This window comes from Eubalaena glacialis, unplaced genomic scaffold (assembly GCF_028564815.1).
Source record: "Eubalaena glacialis isolate mEubGla1 unplaced genomic scaffold, mEubGla1.1.hap2.+ XY H_3, whole genome shotgun sequence".
Taxonomy (NCBI): Eukaryota; Metazoa; Chordata; class Mammalia; order Artiodactyla; family Balaenidae; genus Eubalaena; species Eubalaena glacialis.
The window spans coordinates 1,856,904-1,877,849 of record NW_026871157.1 but is presented as its reverse complement, the minus strand read 5'-3'; the positions used below and the strand labels follow the sequence as shown (position 1 = coordinate 1,877,849).

General features: G+C 35.7%; 1 protein-coding gene across 1 annotated transcript in view; it reads left to right on the top strand.

The window, feature by feature from the left end:
* LOC133083007 (lysine-specific demethylase 6A-like) overlaps positions 1-11,295 on the top strand; it is a 157,723-nt gene extending 146,428 nt beyond the window's left edge. Inside the window, exons 28-30 of the mRNA XM_061179670.1 lie at positions 6,067-6,193; positions 9,584-9,754; positions 10,817-11,295. Of these exons, the coding sequence (XP_061035653.1) occupies positions 6,067-6,193; positions 9,584-9,754; positions 10,817-10,846 (328 nt within the window). The 3' untranslated portion in view covers positions 10,847-11,295. The remainder of the gene's footprint in view (positions 1-6,066; positions 6,194-9,583; positions 9,755-10,816) is intronic.
* Positions 11,296-20,946: the final 9,651 nt, after the last annotated feature.

Genomic DNA, 20,946 nt, shown 5'->3' with positions numbered 1-20,946 from the left:
ACATCACAATTGTAGAATTCTTGAGAATCTACATTTTTAAGCCTAGCACATGAATTACTGAAAGAATTTGACACTCCCTCACCTCCACCTCTTTGATAGTCATTTCTCACACTACTACTTTTAGATGTATGCTTAAATATTCTATTTTTACCACTATGTTTACTATTTTAAACCTCTTTATAGTTGGTTTGTAGCTAAATACAGTATGCTTAAGTATAGCAAATCAACCAAAAAGAAAATAAGGAATATTTACCAGTGTCATCTACTGAGGTATAAAGAGATCTTTCTATTCTTTAATTCAGTCAGTGTTTATTGTGAACCAACTGGGTGCCTAGCTACTTTGCAGGATGCTTTGAAAGGTGTGATCAATTTTTAGGGTGCTATTAGAAACAATCTACTCTTTGCACAGCTATTGAAAAACGTGCTCTTTGCTTTAATGGAACTGTTGCTAAGGTACAATGGGGGAGCATAGAGGACGGCTCTTTCAAGGGAGAATTCAGGAAAGACTTTACAGAAGAAATACTCTAGGTTACAGTTCCATTCTTTGGTTTTAAAAAGACACGTACTTTGAGGCTTCCCTGGTGGTGCAGTGGTTGGAATTCGCCTGCCAATGCAGAGGACGTGGGTTCAAGCCCTGGTCCGGGAAGATCCCACATGCTGTGGAGCAGCTGGGCCCGTGCAGCACAACTACTGAGCCTGCGCTCTAGAGCCTGTGTGCCACAACTACTGAAGCCCGCGCACGTGGAGCCTGCGCTCCACGGCAGGAGAGGCCACCGCAATGAGAAGCCCAAGAAGCCCGTGAAGCCTGTGCATTGCAGTGGGGAGTGGCCCCTGCTCACCGCAACTAGAGGGAGTACAGGCGCAGCAGCGAAGACCCAGTGCAGCCAAAAATTAAAAAAAAAAAAAACATATTTTTCCCTACCACCCATACTAGCAGGGTATAGGACAGCATTCTTAAGCACATTAATAATTCTGTAGTTAAACGTGAATGGGCACTGTAAATGAGCTACGTAGTAACTATAGTAGCCTGTTTTAAACACCAACTGAGTTTTACAAACCTTAGGAATACTTGGTGTAACTAAACTGTAAGTGCTTTGCCACTTAGTTTGTATTTGCACTATGTGATTTTAAAATGGCAAGGGTATTTCTGCTTGCCAACTACTGATTTTTTTGTTGGTTTAAGACTGAATTATCTTTCTTTTCTTAAACTACTCTATAAGATGCCTAATTTTTTTTTCCTTTGTAGTTAGTTCAAGTTTGGTATCAGTGCCTTCTAAAGCCAGAAAGCCTTTTGTGTGACTTAGTGATTTAGTACATCTTTTCAGATTTCTACAACTTAGCCATTTTATTATATTGGACTAATCTTCATTCGTACTTTATTTCATATTCTTCCAGATACCACCTAAAATGGCAGCAAGGAAAATCATGAGTGAAAAGCATATTCATTATGTTGATTATTATTGTCTGTCATTTTAGAATGCAATGGACTTGACTTCAAAGATTTTAATCCTGAACCTTGAGGAATCACTGTAATAGTTGATCTCAGTGTAGAAATTTCTCTTCTGACTTAAATTACTGTCAAAACTTTTTGACAAATCCTTTATGTTACAACTGAACTGAATTTCTCCTGATGTGGATCAGAATTAAAACTGTGTCTTTGCAGTTAAGCTCAACTTGTTCATTCATAATAGTTATGGAACATATATAAACTGTTTGGCTAAAAATTTCAGGTAGGTTTCACATCAGCAACAGTTGCTAATGAGAGGAATTTTTAATTTTGGAAGTAAAAATGTCAAATTTGCAGGTTAGATCAGTTGGCCACAGTATGATGAAGATAGGAAGAATATAGGCATGAACTGAAAGGTAATTACTACCGTTCAGACAAGAGGCAGCCAGAATTTAGAGAATAAAATAAGATATATTTCATGGTTGAATGGTTGAGATAAGGGAGGCATCTGTTTTGCTTGATTCGGGATTGTTACACAGCATTTGCTCTTGTCACTGAGATTGTGGCTAAAGAATAAGGAGAGGAATGAGTTAGATATTGATAGTGATGTTACAGCCTGGCTTTTTCAACATGCAGAATTTAAAGTCTTCATAGACTGTTTAAAGAAAAATTTCTGTAAACACTCAGAGGGGTAGATAGCTCTGTTGCCTAGTATAGAGGACTGATAGCTGGAGCTAGCTTATATATAATCCCTGCTAAGATTGAGATGCTGAGGTTTCTGAACTATTAGCTATTTTTAAAACATCACAGAAAGGCTGCATTAAGAGTAATTAAAGTTTAAGTCCACTGATGTCTTATTTTAATTTACTCAACTCCTGTATCTTTTCATATTAAGATATATATATTTTTTAATGTAAATTTTACCACAAAACATAGCTGCACTACACAAATTGAATTACACAAGTTGAATTATATTATTGTATAAACTTTTTCAGCCCTGCAGAAAAGTTGGAGAATAGTACACTGAATACTGATAGATTTTTCATCTTAGTTTACCATTTAAGTTTTTGCCACATTTACTTACTATCTATGGAATCCTGCCTAATTTATTCTACATCTTTTAAAAATAAGGGCCTTACCATTCATATCCATAGTAGCTTTGTCACACCTAAGATAACTAAAATCAGAATATCATATTATCTGTAGTTAAAATTTATCACCTGTCCAAATAGTTCTTTAAAAGGTATTGCTTCTCTTTAGTCCACTCTTATTCCCAATTTAGAGTCATTCAAAGTTCACGTTGAATATAGTATTTGGCTGTTCTTTTTGGACTCGTTCAATCATGTCATGTCTTTTTGGTCTCCTTTAAGAACGGTTTTTTTTTTTTAATTAATTAATTAATTTTATTTTTGACTGTTGGGTCTTCGTTTCTGTGCTCAGGCTTTCTCTAGTTGCGGTGAGCGGGGGGTACTTTTCATCGCGGTGCGCGGGCTTCTCATTTTTGCGGCCTCTCTTGTTGCGGAGCACAGGCTCTACACGCGCAGGCTCAGTAGTTGTGGCTCACGGGCCTAGTTGCTCCGCGGCATGTGGGATCTTCCCAGACCAGGGCTCGAACCCGTGTCCTCTGCGTTGGCAGGCAGATTCTTAACCACTGTGCCACCAGGGAAGCCCAAGAACCATTCTTGACGACATTGTCTTTTTATTTGAAGAGACCAGGCCAGGTGCGTTTTAGAATGTTTCACATTTTGGGTTTGTCTGGTTGTTTCCTTATATTAGATTCAGGTTAAACATTTTTGAAAAGAGATAATGTGTTTTCTATTTGTATCATATTAGGAGATATATAATACTGTTTCTTTGGTCACTATTTGAGATTGGAGTTAAGTTGAGTGGATATATTTTTCCTTGGATAGCTGAAAAATAATTTCCTTCCCTATTTCTAAGTATTATCATTTATGTATCATGAGGGGACACTAAATATGTACTTTAAAGCTTAAAATACAGGTAATGGAGTTGTTGTTTATTCTTGATTTTTATCTGTATTCTCCAAAATAAATATTTCTTCTTTCTTGGTTTTAATTAAAAAATGAGTTGATTGAAAGTTTAAGGGAATCCTCACTCTTCAATTTATAATTAATATTTGAAGATATTTGAAATGTATTACAGTGCTTTGATTTTCTTTACTTCATTTTCATGCAACTCATATGTTCATTAATATTGGAGCATTCCTTTTGATAAAATCCTTGAAAGGAATTAAACGATAATGTAGTAGATGAGATCTTTTGGTACTGATTCAACTTTGTAATATAAATAGCAAGTGTTCTTTATGCAGTTGAATGGTAAATGAAGCCAGTTACAGTGATTCGTAGTATGCCCACAATTACCACCATATATTTGGCTCACTTTTTGTACATGCCTCTGTCAGTAAGATAGGCTGGAAAAGAAAGGCAAGGCATCTCTTGGTTTTTAATTTCTGTACCATCTACTGAAATTGTGGTGACAGTCTGAGATTGTTGTCAGAAAGACTTTAATATTGAGTCAGCCTAACTTTTATTTATTCCAGTATCTATCTGCATCATTTGGGATCTTATTTTGGGAAATTTCACCCTTCTGTTCTCCATTTTCCTTGTTTGTAAAATGGGATGGACAGTAATGCCTCTGACAGTGGGCTTAGGTAGCATAAAACTTAGGTGGCCTAATGTATGTAACCCTTCATGAATGCTATCTTCATGAATAAAATGTTAACATTTTATTTTCCCACATGATAGCATTGTTGAGTTTATGAGCATTGCTGTCTGTGCAAATAAAAATTTGCAGAGTTTTAGTCATTATTTTCCTGTGAAATAAATATTTTGAAGCAGTACTTATGTGAAAATATGTCTAGTCCCAGAGGTGAAACCATGTTGGAGAGGGGTAGGAGGAGGACATCAAGGAATGCTGTATGTCTAGTGTGATATATATTTTCTTTCCAGAACTGAATTTTTACTTCTTGCTTGTCCTAGCACTTCTTTCAAACACACACACACAAACACACCACACCACACTACAAAGCTTTTCTTACTTTGATATCCAAATACAGGTAAGGCATGGCTTTGTTTCTTAAAAACTGAAAAGAATTTGTCTAGGCAGATTGAAAGTGGTATGATTTTATATGATACTCAAGAAAATTTTCATGCAAGTTTAGATTTAATATTATTATACTTTTTATGTGTTTAGATTTAATATTATACTTTTTATGTGTTTAGATTTAATATTATTATACTTTTTATGTTTTTAAATAAATGAACAAGTTTTTACTTAAAGTAAATTTACTCCAGACTTATTCTTTGATTTTAAAAAATGGATAATAATCGTTTAACCTGGCAAATAACAAATAGCTCCAAGTTAGTCTGATCATGATTCCAGGGGGTTATACTATTCACAGACATTGTTGTGACATCATTTTTGCTAAACCAATTTCGTGCTTTTTAGGATAATTTTAGAGTTGAAATGTACCTTATAGATCAACTAGTCCAGCTCTGCCTTCAGAGGAGAACTTTGCGAGTTCTCAAAGTTCTCATTGTTGCCACATTTGTGGCAACTGTAATAGACAATTCTGAGCAGTGACAGCAAATTATAGAAAAATTAGCACTCTTTGTGAGAATTCAGTATATTGTTAGCATCAGAAGTATGCACATAAGGAAAGTATAAATTACAAAAAAGTTTGTGTTAATATAAAGATTCCATTATACTACCTTCAAATTAAAATTGAAACAATAATACCCTTTTTTCCTTTAGTACTATAGTTAAACTAATTTTATATCATAATTCATAGATAATTTTTTACATAATCCAGAATTTTAAAATCAATTATATAAAAATAATTCTGTTGTATCTAGATGTAAATATGTACCTTCTTACCTTACTATAATCAAAAGTCAGCCTGCAGTTCAGACTGGTCATTTCGAAGATGAAGAAATTGACTCTTAGGGAAACTCTCTCAGTTGTCTAAATTGAAGTAAAAAGTAAGAATATATCTTCAAATAAGATGTGAGGTTTTTTTTGGTAGACTTAAGAACATTGTATTTTTTTTTTTTTTAATTTAAAATTTCCACCACCACCTCCCCTTCCTAGCTCTTTTTTTATTTTTATTTTTTTAATTAATTAATTAATTTATTTCTGGCTGTGTTGTGTCTTCGTTTCTGTGGGAGGGCTTTCTCCAGTTGCGGCAAGTGGGGGGCCACTCTTCATCGCGGTGCGCGGGCCTCTGTTGTTGCGGAGCACAGGCTCCAGACGCGCAGGCTCAGTAGTTGTGGCTCACGGGCCCAGTTGCTTTGCGGCATGTGGGATCTTCCCAGACCAGGGCTCGAACCCGCATCCCCTGCATTGGCAGGCAGATTCTCAACCACTGCGCCACCAGGGAAGCCCCAGAACATTGTATTTTTATATTCAAATATTAGTTCTCAACTTTCAGTGCTTTAGTATTATCATTGTTAGGCCTACTAGACCTGAAAAATTGAAAAAAGGAAAATTATGTGAATAGACCTTAGAACCAAGAATGTCAAAGTTATTTCTATTTGGTGTTTCTTTTGTGCTAAGAATACTCAGTATTCAGTTGTCACAATAATTTTTCTCCTTAATAGGTATTGTCTTATGAAAATTCTAAAGCAGTGTCAGACACTGAAGGAAGCTCTTATTACAGCAGGAAAAGAGGTTATATGGCATGAGCGGACAAATGATGAACCAGCGCATTACTGTAGCATTTGCGAGGTAACTTCTTATTGACAGTTTTGTTGTGGTTTCTCTAAGGTTTAGTTTCTTTTGTTTTTTAATTATAAATTTACCTATACTTTAATGTATTTTATTCAAATTGACTATCATAGCAATTGTATTAAATTTTCATTTGATGGTATAATATTTCATTAAATATTAACTCAGAAGTATCTCCTAACAGTGGTATTTGTGTTGTACCTTCTTACCAGATGATTATCATCTCAGATTTTAAATCAGGAACAATTCGTAGTAAGTGCGCAGTTGCCAGCAAACTGGATCTATTTCAGTATAGGCCTAGGCTGATAAGTGTTAAGTCCTTTCTAGTTAATTTCATAAATTTTTAATTTTTTTCTCTTGTGACCAAGACTTGTAAAAAGTACAAAGATAAAGATGTGGTAGCTGTTCTGGAGGAGCTTATATTCTACTTGGATAATACAGTTTGTTAACAACTAAATGTGATATATATGAAACCGTAATGACTATGGGCATATATACAGACTATTGTACAAATATTTACAAAAAATGATTTTCTAACATTACCATCGGAGCCCCTTGAAGGATGAATTTGATTTCAACAGGTGAAAAATGGCTTGAATTGGAGAATAAAGCATCATTAGGTTTTACAGATGGGGAAACACGTAGTGTACATAATAAAGAGGTTAAGTAATTCAGTGTGGCTAGAAAATGTAGCACATATTTTCAGAATGTGTAAGAGATGGTGTGTAGCTTGCGAGCATCTTGAATTTAAGGAATCTGATGTTTATTCGAAGGTCATTAAAAGTTTTAGAGCAAGGGACTCTTAAGTAAAGATACGTGTTTCAGGGAGTGGTAGTTGATCATTGAAGAGGATGGAGGTAGAAAGTGAGGAGGCTAGTTGGGAGACTACTAGAATGGGTAGTGTGTTTGGTTTATTTGTTTGTTTGTTTGGCGGCATCACGAGGCGTGTGGGATCTTAGTTCCCAGATCATACCCATGCCTCCTGCAGTGAAAGCACAGAGTCTTAACCACTGGACTGCCAGGGAAATCCCTAGAATGGTGTTAAGAGAACTTAACTGAGGGCTGAGACTCCTAGGTAGTGTTAGGGATATAAAAGAAAGGGAGAAGAAAGGGAGAAGTGTTTAGAAAGTAAAATCAACAGGATAGTTGATCAAATGACAAATGATGACAAGTTGAAGAAACGCAACTTTTTAATCTGGGGTCCCTAAATAAAGTATGTTACTGCCTATTCATAGTAATAGAAAACCTTATGAACTGTGCATTTTTTGGTAATTGCTTTACAATGTTGTGTTAGTTTCTGCTGTACAATGAAGTGAATCAGCTATATGTATACATATATCCCCTCCCTCTTGGACCTCCCTTCTACCCCACCATCCCACCCAACTAGGAGGTCACCACAGAGCACTGAGCTGAACTCCCTGTGCTATACAACAGGTTTCCACTAGCTATTTGTTTCACACATTGTAGTGTATTTATGTCAATCCTAATCTCCCAGTTCGTTGTACCCTCTGCTTTCCCCTGTGTCCACATGCCCGTTCTCTATGCGGCATCCCTGTTCCTGTTCTGCGTATAAATTCATCTGTACCGGTTTTCTAGATTCCACATATATGCGTTAGTATACTATATTTGTTTTTCTCTTTCTGACTGACTTCATTCTGTGTCACAGACTCTAGGTCCATCCACGTCTCTACAAATGACCCAGTTTCATTCCTTTTTATGGCTGAATAATATTCCACTGTATTTATGTACCACATCTTCTTTATCCATTCATCTGTCATTAGACATTTAGGTTGCTTCCATGTCCTGGCTATTGTAAATAGTGCTGCAATGAACATTGGGGTGCATGTGTCTTTTTTGAATTACTGTTTTCTCTGGGTATATGCCCAGTAGTGGGATTGCTGGATCATATGGTAATTCTATTTTTAGTTTTTTAAGGAGCCTCCATACTGTTCTCCATAGTGGCTGTATCAATTTACATTCCCACCAACAGTGCAAGAGGGTTCCCTTTTCTCCACACCCTCTCCAGCATTTGTTGTTTGTAGATTTTCTGATGATGCCCATTCTAACTGGTGTGAGGTAATACCTCATTGTAGTTTTGATTTGCATTTCCTAATAATTAGTGATGTTGAGCATCTTTTCATGTGCCTCTTAGCCATCTGTATGGTCATGTTTTTGGAGAAATGTCTGTTTAGGTCTTCCACCCATTTTTTGTTTGGGTTGCTTGTTTTTTTGATACTGAGCTGCATGAGCTATTTGTGTATTTTGGAGATTAATCCCTTGTCAGTTGCTTCGTTTGCAAATATTTTCTTCCATTCTGAGTGCTGTCTTTTCGTATCTTTTATGGGGTTTTTTTGCTGTGCAAAAGCTTTTAAGTTTAATTAGGTTGTTCCAAGATGATTTGAGGTGATGAGTTTCCAGTCACTGAACAAGTCAAACAGAAATCAGATCACTTGCCTAGAACTTGGAAAGTTCTGAACTAGATCTTGAAATTGTTTTACACTTATGAAATATACTGATTAAATTTGTTAGCTATTTTAATATTGTATAGCCTCATTGAAGTATATTATTATAAGGCCAAACAGATTCTGATTAAGTATTATACCTCAGATAAATAAGAATCTATTCTGTATATGAAAACAAGTATTCTATCTATTATCCATTTTCCTGGCTGAGTCATTGCAACTCAACATTCTTTCTAAGATGCACTTATTGTCTCTCGGTATGGTAAAGTTCATGAATACACCCTGTACTTATTTTCCTTAATATAGTAGGCTTAGAAGTGAACACCCTTTATTAGTCATCCTTGAGTTTTGGGCTCTTGAAAATAATCTCATCATGTTCATTCAAGTGTTTTGTTTCCTTTTTTTCCTTTACTTTTATTATTATCATTATTATTTTGGTTTGGTTTGCTTCCAAACTAAGCACTATGATATCTAAGAGTCCAAAAATGAATAAAATAGTTTAGTCACAACCTTTGTGGAGCTCAGTGTGAGGAGAGAGAGACAACCAAAACCAGAACACTATGAATACTATTATGAAGAAGTAAAAAGAAAATCATTTATCACTTTTTTCTATCTTTGTTCTGATATTCTGGGGAATATAAAAATAGGCTGATCCTTGTAAATGTTTGATTAAACTTTAATTAGTGATTATAACAAGGATTTCATTCCATTAGTTTAATCTCTAAATATATAACATTACCCTTGTCTTTGGATGTCCTACAAAATAAACCTGGTATATCAAACGTACAACCGTCTGGCTTTTTTAAGTCCCAGCATTTAGACAAAAATAACTGTCCACATTTTCATGTAAAGTAGTATTCCATAGTTTTATAAGTTGTGCAGATAAATTCAACTGTCTCTGTTCAGTGCTTTTTCTCTTATAAAATAGGTGGAGGTTTTTGATCTTCTTTTTGTTACTACTGAAAGCAATTCTCAAAAGACATACATAGTACATTGCCATGACTGTGCACGAAAAACAAGTGGAAATCTGGACAATTTTGTGGTGCTAGAAGAATACAAAATGGAGGACCTCATGCAAGTATATGACCAGTTTACATTAGTAAGTGAATTCATCATGTGAGAGTACATAGTTAGCTGGGTTGTGAAGAAGCAGTGTTTGTTTTTGCTGACTAGTTAATAAGGATTAATAAGATGTATACATTTTCCATTGGTTCAATAGATGATGTGTAAGAAAATATTCCTCTTTTTCATACTTTGAAGCCTTTATGGAATTAATATATATTACTGTTTGTCCTTTTCAGTGAGAATGGCCTAAATAATAACAATAATTACATTTAAAAATCTTTGTGTACTTTGAGAATATTATCATAGTCTTAATGCTACTTGACTTAATTGATAAAACCAAATGTTGGTTACTTAATTCTGTAGCTATGATCTAAAGAAAATCATTATGTTTTTAATATTCTTCTATTTTCAGAGCTTAATTGTATTTATTTAAAACCTCGTTCTTGTTACGTTTTAAACTCATGGAAATATTTGATGGATTTTGACTAATGATACAGTTTATAAGATGCATGAAACTAAATTCAGAAGTTTGTGAATTCTGCAGATTTTAATTTCAAAGACAGGTTGCCTTTACTTTTGACTTTGAATGGCTTTATGAATGGAAATACAGTTATTCATGAGTTGTTAATACTGGTCAAGTGCCTTTTGTTCTAAATATTGAAATTTAGTTTGTAGTATTTTTAATTGAATGGTGCCTAGGATTGCTTAAAAAAGAGAAAAATTATGAGAAATATGTGCAATATATACTCTAGCTGAGAAATGTTCATGAACCAATAACTAGTGAAATTTTAATTAAAATTTTAAAAGTTTTTCACAAATTCTTTGTTTTAGCAGTCAATTTGGTATGTCCTGTAAGTTTTTGTGACTAAATGATGTACAGAAAAATGAGGGTAACAATTTAGAACTCTTAGAAATATGGTCCTAAAGGACACAATAAAAGCACATCAATTAGCAGGCTATTGAACTTTCTTAAGACTTGGTGTTTCTAACTCACTTCATAAGTAGGCTGTATATCGTTTATAGCCATGAACTAGAGAACACTTTTAAGGATTAATAATATACTAAAATAATTAATACACCTCACTTTTAATTTTAGGCTCCTTCAGTGTCATCCTCCTCTTCTTGATATTGTTGCGTGAATATTAAATGACACCTTTTCTGATCTTCAGGAAAGTTCTGCACCACTGGGTTTGTAGCTGCTTCATAAGAGTGCTGACTAAAAGCTAATGTCTATGCAACCTTCCAAGAATATTGTCAACCAACTGCATGTAGGAGAGCACTTTTCTGCTCCAAGATGATCCAGCTTTGCTTAATAATAATTATCACGTTTTATGGTATCTGAAAAAACTGGCATTGTCCAACAGACTACTGACTTGAAGATACCTTTTTTTGTTGTTTGTTTCTCTGTTTCTGGACTGATAAATTAGTTTTCATCTGTATTTTATCCTTTCAGAAGTTTCCTGGGGGAAGATACACTGTCCTCACTGGCCGTTTGTTCGTGAAGATAGTTAATAAATTTAAATCTTTGGTTAACTTTTTTAATGTGAAAAATTAAAGGAGAAAAATATTTTTTAACTGCATTAAGTTTTTCTGTATTGTTTTGAGGCCATAATGGTTCCAAATTAAAACTTTTTAAAAAATTTAGTAGCCTAATAACAAAGATACAAAGATAATGGATTGCACATAGACTAAGGAATAAACTTTAAATTTGTGATTTTGTTTCTAATCTTAATACAGATTTACACTATTTATGAATACATATTTATTGCTTGAAAATATTTGTAAATGGAATGTTATTATTTTTTTTTGAGATTGCCTGCCGTTAAATATTAAGGAGTTCCGTAATTTTAAACACTACTCCTTTTATATTTTGTATGTATAAATAAAACTGTTTAGCATTGTACAGAATCTTTTGTTAAAATTGTTTAATGTTCAAAGGGTTTTCCACTGTTTGAGTTGTAGAAAGACTTTCTGTAAAGACCCAGATTTTATTCATTTTCAAATCTGATTATATATATTTTATATGTACATATATATTCACACACATGTATAACATATATAATACAATATATAATTGTAAAAAGATAAAGCAAATTTTTGAATTTTCACATATATGGTAGTTTCTGAGGTACCTACTCTGAAGTATTACTTGCAAAAGTATGTTTATTTTGAAAGTAAATGTCTTTCATCTGATTTGTTAGGTTTCAGTTATTGCAGTGATCGCCAATAAATAAGTACCAGAAAAGTGTAGAGTAGGAAATGAATAGTGAAGTTAAGATTTTAAAGAGAAACATTATGTAGGTTTGATAAATCTTGTTTATTATGAAGAGGAGATTCAAAATGATGGCCTCCACTCGAAGAACAAATATATTAAGTGACTTATTTTCTGGAGTTACATGACTTAAAATTTCATGATCTTCTGCTTGTACAACATGGTTCAGCGAGGGGAGGGGGGAATATATTCAAATTCTGTATCACTAGTAAATTTTAACAAGGTGAAGGTTTTTTACTTCATATGAACAAATTACTCTTAATTAACCATTAACCATTTTGTAAGAATTCCTTGTTTTCTACCTGTACTTGCTGAAGCATTTGGCCTGTATTCTCATTTTATTACATTTTTCTTTCTAACAGTTTTCCAGGGAGTTCTGGTAAAGTTCTACAAATGAAGTTATGCAAATGTCTAGAGAATTTATAATCCTATCTGGTGAAATGCCTTTATGATTGTATTAATGAAGTACTTTTGTCAAATAACTTTTTGAAATAATTTAAAGACGAAAAGTTGTGCATATTTTATTAAATTTAGGTAACAGTTTTTCAATAATTGAAATCTTAACAGTAATCATATATATATACATACATATAGATACACATATGTATACACATGTATATATAATTTCAAAAGGAAGTAATTATAATTCCATTTTAGTTATGAAAACTAGCAAATGCCACTCATATTATTTTAACAGCTATATTTTCTGATTTTCATGTAAATGGTTTTTGTCCAAAGGTCATTGATGATAGAACTCAAGACAGACTCTTTTGAAACAAAAGTTAAAATTTAACCATCAGGAGACTTATAAAGTATTATGTTTATATTATAATGTATTAGTGCTACATCTGAATTTTTTTAACTAGCTCTATTTTGTATTTCTTACAGAGCATCTTATTGTTTCATCTCTTTTTGAGATGATTTATTGCCAAGATTCATATAAATTGAACTTACTGTATTTACCTGCACATAAAAAAGCCTTAGTTCTATTTGGATTGCCTGTCAAGAATTTTACTTCACAGAATTTTACAGTCTTTAAAGCAGTAGAGAACAGGACATGAAATCAAATATACCAACATCACTTAGAAGTATGTCTACATGAAAGAAGTCTTCTGTTTCCTATTTTCTTTCGTCAGTTTAATATCCTTTATAAATTGGATTTTGGAGGTGGTTGTTATTTTACTGCCGGAGGTATAAGACTTGTTAAGATAGACTCCACCCAAGCCTTTTTTTTTCCGGTATGCATTTTTTCCAAAAGTTGAGGTACAATATTATGTAAGTTTTAGGTGTACAGCATAATGATTCACAATTTTTAAAGGTTATATTCCATTTATAGTTATTATAAAATATTGGCTATGCCCTGTGTATTCATCCTTGTACCTTATTTATTCTGTACATAGTAAGTTGTACATGTTAGTTCCCTACCTCTATCTTGCCCTCCCCCCACCTCTTCCACTGGTAACCACTCGTTTATTCTCTGTATCTGTGTGTCTTTCTGTTTTGTTATTTTTACTAGTTTTATTTTTTAGATTCTACATATAAATGATATACAGTGTTTGTCTCTGTCTGACTTATTTTACTTAGTATAATACCCTCCAAGCCCATCCATGTTGTTGCAACATTTTTTTTTTTTTTTTATAGCTGAGTAGTATTCCATTGTGTCTGTATACCACATCTTCTTTAAACACATATCTCTTAAAGGATACCTAGGTCGCTTTCTTATCTTAGCTATTGTAAATAATGCTATGAACATTGGGGTGCATGTATCTTTTTGAATTAGTGTTTTGGGGTTTGTTGCATATATATACCCAGGAATGGAATTACTGGATCATATGGTAGTTCTCTTTTTAGTTTTTTGAGAAACATCCAAACCATTTTCCATAGGGGCTGCACCAATTTACATTCCGGCCAACAGTGTAGGAAGGTCCCCTTTTCTCTACATCCTCTCAGACATTGGTGACTTGTGTTCTCTTTGATGACCGCCATTCTGACAGGCAAGAGGTGATACCTCATTGTGGTTTTAATTTACATTTCTGTGATGGTTAACAATCTTTTCCTGTGTTTGTTGTTCATCTGGGAAAATGTGTTTTCTGGTCTTCTGCCCATTTTTTGATTGGGTTATTTGGGGGTTGTTTGATATTGATTTGTAAGAACTCTATATATTTTGTGTATTAATTCTTTATCAACCATGTCATTTGTAAATATTTTCTCCCATTCATTAGGTTGTCTTTTTGTTGATGAAAATGAATGCTCTGCAAAAGCATTTCTGTTTAATTAGGTTCTGTTTGGTTTTTTGGTTGTATTTTTTTTACCTTAGGAGACAGATCCAAAATATTGCTATGATTTGTGTCAAAGAGTATTCCACCTCTGTTTTCTTCTAGGGGTTTTATGGTTTCCAGCTGTCTTGGGGCCTAGCTTGTGATCTATTTTGAGAATGTTCCGTATGCACTTCAGAAGAAAGAGTATTCTGCTGCTTTTGGATGACATGTTCTATATATATATTCAGTCCACTTGGTCTAATGTGTTACTTAAGGCCAGTGTTTCCTTACTGATTTCTCTGTCTGGATGCTCTGTCCACTGATGGAAGTGGAGTGTTAAAGTCCCCTCCTATTACTGTTAATTTCTCTCTTTGTGTCTGTTGATATTTGCTTTATATTTAGGTGCTCTATGTTGGGTGCATGTATGTTTATAACTGTTATATTTTCTTCTTGGATTAATCCTTAATCATTATGTAATGAATGTCCTTCTTTGTCTCTTGTAACAATTTTTATTTTAAAATCTATTTTGTCTGATATAGGTTTTGCTACCCCAGCTTTCCTTTGATTTCCATTTGTTTGGAATACCGTTTCCATCCCCTCGCTTTCCATCTACGTGTGTTTTTAGATTTGAAGTGAGTCTCTTGTAGGCAACCTGTGGATAGGTCTTGTTTTCACATCAGTTCAGCCACCGTATCTCTTTTGATTGGAAGATTTAGTCCATTTACATTTAAAGTGATCACTGAAGTGTATGTTGTTATTGCCATTTTGTTGTTTGTGGGGTTTTTTATAGGTCTTTTTTGTTCTCATCTCTTGTGATTTAATGACTTTTTTTTTTCTTTTTTGCCTGCATGGCGTGGCCTATGGGATATTAATTCCCCAACCAGGGATCAAACTCACGCCCCCTGCAGTGGAAGCATGGAGTATTAACCACAGGACTGCCAGGGAAGCCCCTTAATGACTTATGTTTGGATTTCTTTTCCTTTGTGTGTGTGTATCTGTTACAGATTTTTGACTTCTGGTTACCCTGGGGTTTATATATAAGTACACACACACGCATACATATGCATATGATTGTTTGAAGTTTCTGATCTTTTAATTTAAAATGCATTTTTACAGTCCTTCATTTTCGCTTCCCTCTCCTCAGGATTACTGTTTTTTTATTTAATAAAATTTTATTTATTTATTTGGCTGTGTTGGGTCTTCGTTGCTGCGTGTGGACTTTCTCTAGTTGCGGCGGCGGAGGGGGGCTACTCTTCGTTGCAGTGCACAGGCTTCTCATTGCGGTGGCTTCTGTTGTTGCGGAGCACAGGCTCTAAGTGCGCGGGCTTCAGTAATTGTGGCTCATGGGCTCTAGAGCAGATTCGGTAATTGTGGCACACGGGCTTAGTTGCTTCACGACATGTTGGATCTTCCTGCACCAGGGCTTGAATCGTGTCCCCTGCATTGGCAGGTGGATTCTTAACCACTGCACCACCAGGGAAGTCCAGGATTACTGGTTTTTTAAAAAATTTTATTTATTTATTTATTTATTTTTGGCTATCTTGGGTCTTCGTTGCAGTGCGCAGGCTTCTCATTGTCATGGCTTCTCTTGTTGGGAAGCACAGGCTCTAGACGCACAGGCTTCAGTTGTTGTGGCACGTGGGCTCAGTAGTTGTGGCTTGCAGGCTTTAGAGCGCAGGCTCAGTAGTTGTGGTCCGCGGCATGTGGGATCTTCCCAGACCAGGGGTCAAACCTGTGTCCCCTGCATTGGCAGGCAGATTCTTAACCACTGTGCCACCAGGGAAGCCCGGATTACTGTTTTTGATATCATATTTTACATCTATTTGTTTTGTGTATCCTTAACTGCTTATTGTGGATATAGATGATTTTACTAGTTTATACTCTTTTAATTTTAATATTGGTTTTGTGCATGATTGATTGCCTATCTTTACTGTATGTTTGTCTTTGCTGATGAGTTTTTTCTTTCATGATTTTCATGTTGTGTCCTTTTATTTTTCACCTAGAAGAGTGCCTTTAACATTTGTTTTAAAACTGGCTTTGTGGTGTTGAACTGTTGTAGCTTTTGCTTGTCTGTAAAGCTTTTGATTTCTCCACCAAATCTGAACAAGAGCCTTTTTGGGTAGAGTTTTCTCAGTCAGCTGATAGCCCTATGGGAGTTCCCTTGTCTGTCATTTGTTGCTTTACGCTCACTTTTATTAATTTTTTTACCCTCACCTTTAAATGTTCTCTTTTTATCTTTAGTTTTTGTCATTTTATTACAGTTTTCCTCTTTGAGTTAATCCAGTTTGGGCTATGCTTCTTGGCTGACAGTTTCCCCTCACAGGTTAGGGAAATTTTCAGTTATTTCTTCAGTTATGTTCTCAGCCCCTTTATCTCTTCTCCTTTTGGGACTCGTATAATGTGGGTATTAGTGAACTTGATATTGTCCCAGAGGTCTCTTAAAAGTGTCCTCATTTCTTTTCATTTTTTCTGTTCTGCATCAGTGATTTCTGCTCCTCTGTCTTCCTGCTCTTTGGTCTGTTCCTCTTTATCAGTCTAGTGTTGATTGTCTTAAGTGTATTTTTTGTTTCAGTTACTGATTTCTTAATCTCTGGTTCTTTATATTTTCTAAAACTTGTGTCTTCTTGCTCTGTACCTGCATTCTTTTCCTGAGTTCTTTGATCATTTCTATGATCACTTGCCTGATCTCATTCTCAGGTGGATTGCCTATCTCCACTTCACTCACTTCTTCTAAGTTTTATCTTCTCCTTTAATTTGGAGCATGTTCCTCTGTTGCCTCATGTTGCCTAACTTGCTGTTCATATTTGTATGTATCTGGCAGGTTGGTTACATTTACCATCGTTGGAGATGTGGCCTTTTCTAGATGTCCTATGTGTCCCAGCAGCACACTCCCCTTTGGTTACCAGAACTGTATGCTGTAGTGGTGCCCCCTAAGAGGGCTGCATTCATTGTGGCACGCTGTGGGTGTTCTAATAGGCTTGATTGGCTCTGGGTCCAGTTGGTTGTCAGGCATTGCCTCTTGCAGAAGGTGCCAGCCACTGTTTGACTGGACCGGGTCACGAGGTGGCTAACTGCAGAAATAGGGAGCCTTGGGGCTAGTACTGGCTCACTGGTATGCAGAGTTGTGTCCTGGGGTTTGATTGCAGGGCCCAGGGGTCCCAAGAGCAGCTGGTGTGAAATCGTTGGTAGGTGGGGCTGGTTACTTATATAACTTGGATGCCTGGCTCGGAGTGTCTTGAAGCTTGTGTTGGCCTTCTAGTGGGTGGGCTCCGGACCCAGCTGGTCCCAGGCGATGTCTGGCCAGCTGATGTGCAGGCCATGTCCACAGACTGCAGGGCTGTGGTTTACTTGAAGCTGGTGCCTGCCCCCTGATGGGTAGAGCTGGTTCCCAGGGTCTCTGGCTGGAGGGTCATGGAGGTCTTGAGCCTGGTGCCTTCCCACTGTTGCGTAGGTTCATGGTCCTTGGTACGGCTGTGTCCAAAGGTGGCTTATGGGCTCAGGGGGTCTTAAGGCAGCCTGAATGCCAATGGGTGCAACTGTGGCTATGCCCACTTAGTTGCTTGGCCTGAGACACCTCTGTAACTGGTGCCTACTGGCTGTTGGACTGGGGCAGGACTGGGTTCTGGGGCTGATAAACTAGGGGGTTGGCTCCAAAGGATTCCCAACACCGGTGTCCTCATAGTAGAATGAGCTGCCAGAATTGGCTGCCACCAGTGTCTTTGTCCCCAGGGTGAGCTCCATTTGCTTCTTGCCTCTCTGGGAGACTCCCAGGTGACCAGGTAGTTCTGGCCCAGGCTCTTATTAAATTACTGCTTCTACCCTGAATCACAGAGTGTGTGAGATTTTCTATGCACACTTAAAAGAGTGGAGTTTTTCCCACAGCCCTGTGGATCTCTTGGAAGTAACTCCTACTGGCCAGATGCTCTGGGGGCTTGCCTTCCTGGTGCATGATCCTTACACTGGGTAGTCCAGCATGTGGCTTGGACCTCTCATTCATTTGGGAGAACCTGTGCATTTGTAATTATTCTCCCATTTGTGGGTAGACCACCCAGGGGTATGGGGTTTGACTGTATCACAATTCTGCCCCTCCTACCCTTCTCCCTGTGATTCCTTTGTATCTTTAGTTGAAGAAGAAGATGGTTTTACTGGAAAAAGTTGTGATTTTGGTGTGCTCATAGTAGGAGGTGAGCTCAGGGTCTTTATGCTTAGCCAAATTGTACAGTTCTCCCTAGTACCTTTTAATTAAACAGATTTGTATAATAGCACATACATTATTTAGAAAAAGAACCTAATCCACAAGTTGCATAAAATGGGGTACTAATTCAGAGAGCAGTAACTAAGTCATATTCTTTTTTCTATGTTGCCAATTTAATAAGAACTTTTCTTGGTGTTGTGAAAATTAGTTTACATTTCCAGCATGAATGTGCAATTCAACTTGCTTAAATTATTATTTACAAAATATCCTGGCTTTTGCATTTTGGAATAAAAGCTAAGTCACTTTTCCAAAGGTGTAAACTGAAAATTAGGATTTTTATGTATGTGAATCATACCTTAATAAAGTAGTTTTTTTTAATAAAATGAAATATTAAAATAGTTGTATTTGATCAGCTAAAGTTTAAGCTCTTATAATGTGAATTTAGATAAATGTAGGATCTGTGCTGTAAGGTTTTTTCTTTTTCCTCTTTTATGTTTCTGTGATACATACTTTCATTTATTAATGACTGCCTCTTTACCATTTCCAGAAAGACAAGTATGGAAAAGATGTAGACTTTGCCTGCTGTCCTTACAAGAGTTTTATCACTAATTTGGGAGATTCATGTAAATATATCAAATAATAAGTATTTTTAGGATTTGCATTTCAGAACAGATTTAAGTCATCTACTTTTTTCACACCACAAAACATGAATGTTTGGGAACTTCAAGTATTTTGGCATGACTTAAGGCACTGAGGGAGTTAACAGACTACTGGAAAAAATAGAAGTATAATACTTATATAATATAAAGTCTCAGCCATTGTAAACCTTCACTGCGGTTAAGTAATGGAGTTTTCGACAGGTTTTAAACGAGAGTATTAAATTTGCAATATTCTTCCTTTTTAACATGCTCCATTTGTTGTTTACACACTTCCTAGAGGGATATTTCTAAAAATAGAAGATCAAGAAATGCTTTGGGCTTGAACTCAAAGGAGTTCAGATGAGAATAGAGTTCAAAGGCGCAGATTTGGGAAGTATTTTGGGGAATAAAGTCCACAAGCCACATTTGGTTGTCTTCCCAGTGGAGAGAGTGCTTTTAACAAATTCAAAAGGCACAGCACAGGATTACAGTGTCATTAGACCATCTAAGTAATTTTAGTTTGTTAATAAACGATTTGTGGGTCTGGAATTAAGGAGTGGTTTGGGCTGGAAGTTACAAGTTAGGGTAACAAAGTTGAGAGAAAGACCAAGTATACCTTGGAACTACAACTCACAATGAAGAAATGAGAGAAGAGGAGAAAAGCTAAAAGAACAAGTGGTAATGTTGGTCAAGTCAGAATTTTTGGAACAACCGAGTCCCCATTATCCTGAAAAGATATAAAGTGAGAAGACATGAGCATAGCAAGGGACATTAATCTGAGCTGCTTAGTGAAGTAATGGTGGAAAAGACTGCCTTTCTAGGGGAAATACTATGAAATTGAGAGTAGTGTGGTCAGTTATGTCCAGAAATCCCCCTATGAGAGTATGTTGGTATTTGGTATATGCTAGAGAAATTACCAACTTCAATGAACTTTTTGTAGGATTGACCTAGATTGCTTTATTCAGTAATGTTGGTGTTCAGTATTTGAAGCAACCCAGTTGGCATTTTGCTTTGGAAATAAAGAAGCACCTTTCATCTTTCCTGTTTGTTCATATGACAACTATATGTTACCATTTATTATGCACTTGTGGATAATATTGTGCAAAAAACTTCCATGCATTTTCCCACCTAACTCCCACAGTTCCTCTGAGGTAGAAACTATCTTCATCCTAACAAGGGACTAAGGGATGGAGGAGTAGAAACTCATTCTGGCTGTCTGAGTAAAGTGCTTTTGTCTCCCACAATAGCAAATTTGGGATTGCTAAATGTTTACAAGCCTTTTGTGTTTGAGGAATCGTTTCATTATGCTGATTTTGAATTTGATAGCCTATAATTAGGGTAACAATGTATATTTTGTTTCAGTTTTTATTTTCACTTAATCGGAGATTGGAATGAAATCGTAAGAAAATAATGCAAAGAACCTATGTACCTTTACTCACGTCCCCTCAGCGGTAACATTCTACAAAACTACAGTGTAGAATCATATGCAAGATACTAATATTGATATGGTCAATATACAGAATTTGTACTTCACCACTTGGATCCGCTTTATATTAAAACCCACCTTCATTTTCTCGTTTACCTGTACTTGAGCACTGGCAACATTGTATGTTCTCTATTTCTGTAATTTAGTAAATTTTAAGAATGTTTTACAAAGGGCATCATAAAATAGGTCATATTTTGGGAAGGGCTTCTTTCACATGCTATAATTCCTGGAGATGTATCTCAGTTGTTGCTTGTATCTGGATTTTTGTTTCTTGCTTTTACTGGTGAGTAGTAGTCCATTGTATGGATGTACCACAATTTATTTAGCCATTCACCCATCAACTTTGTTTCCATATTGGGGCTGTTATGAATAAAGTC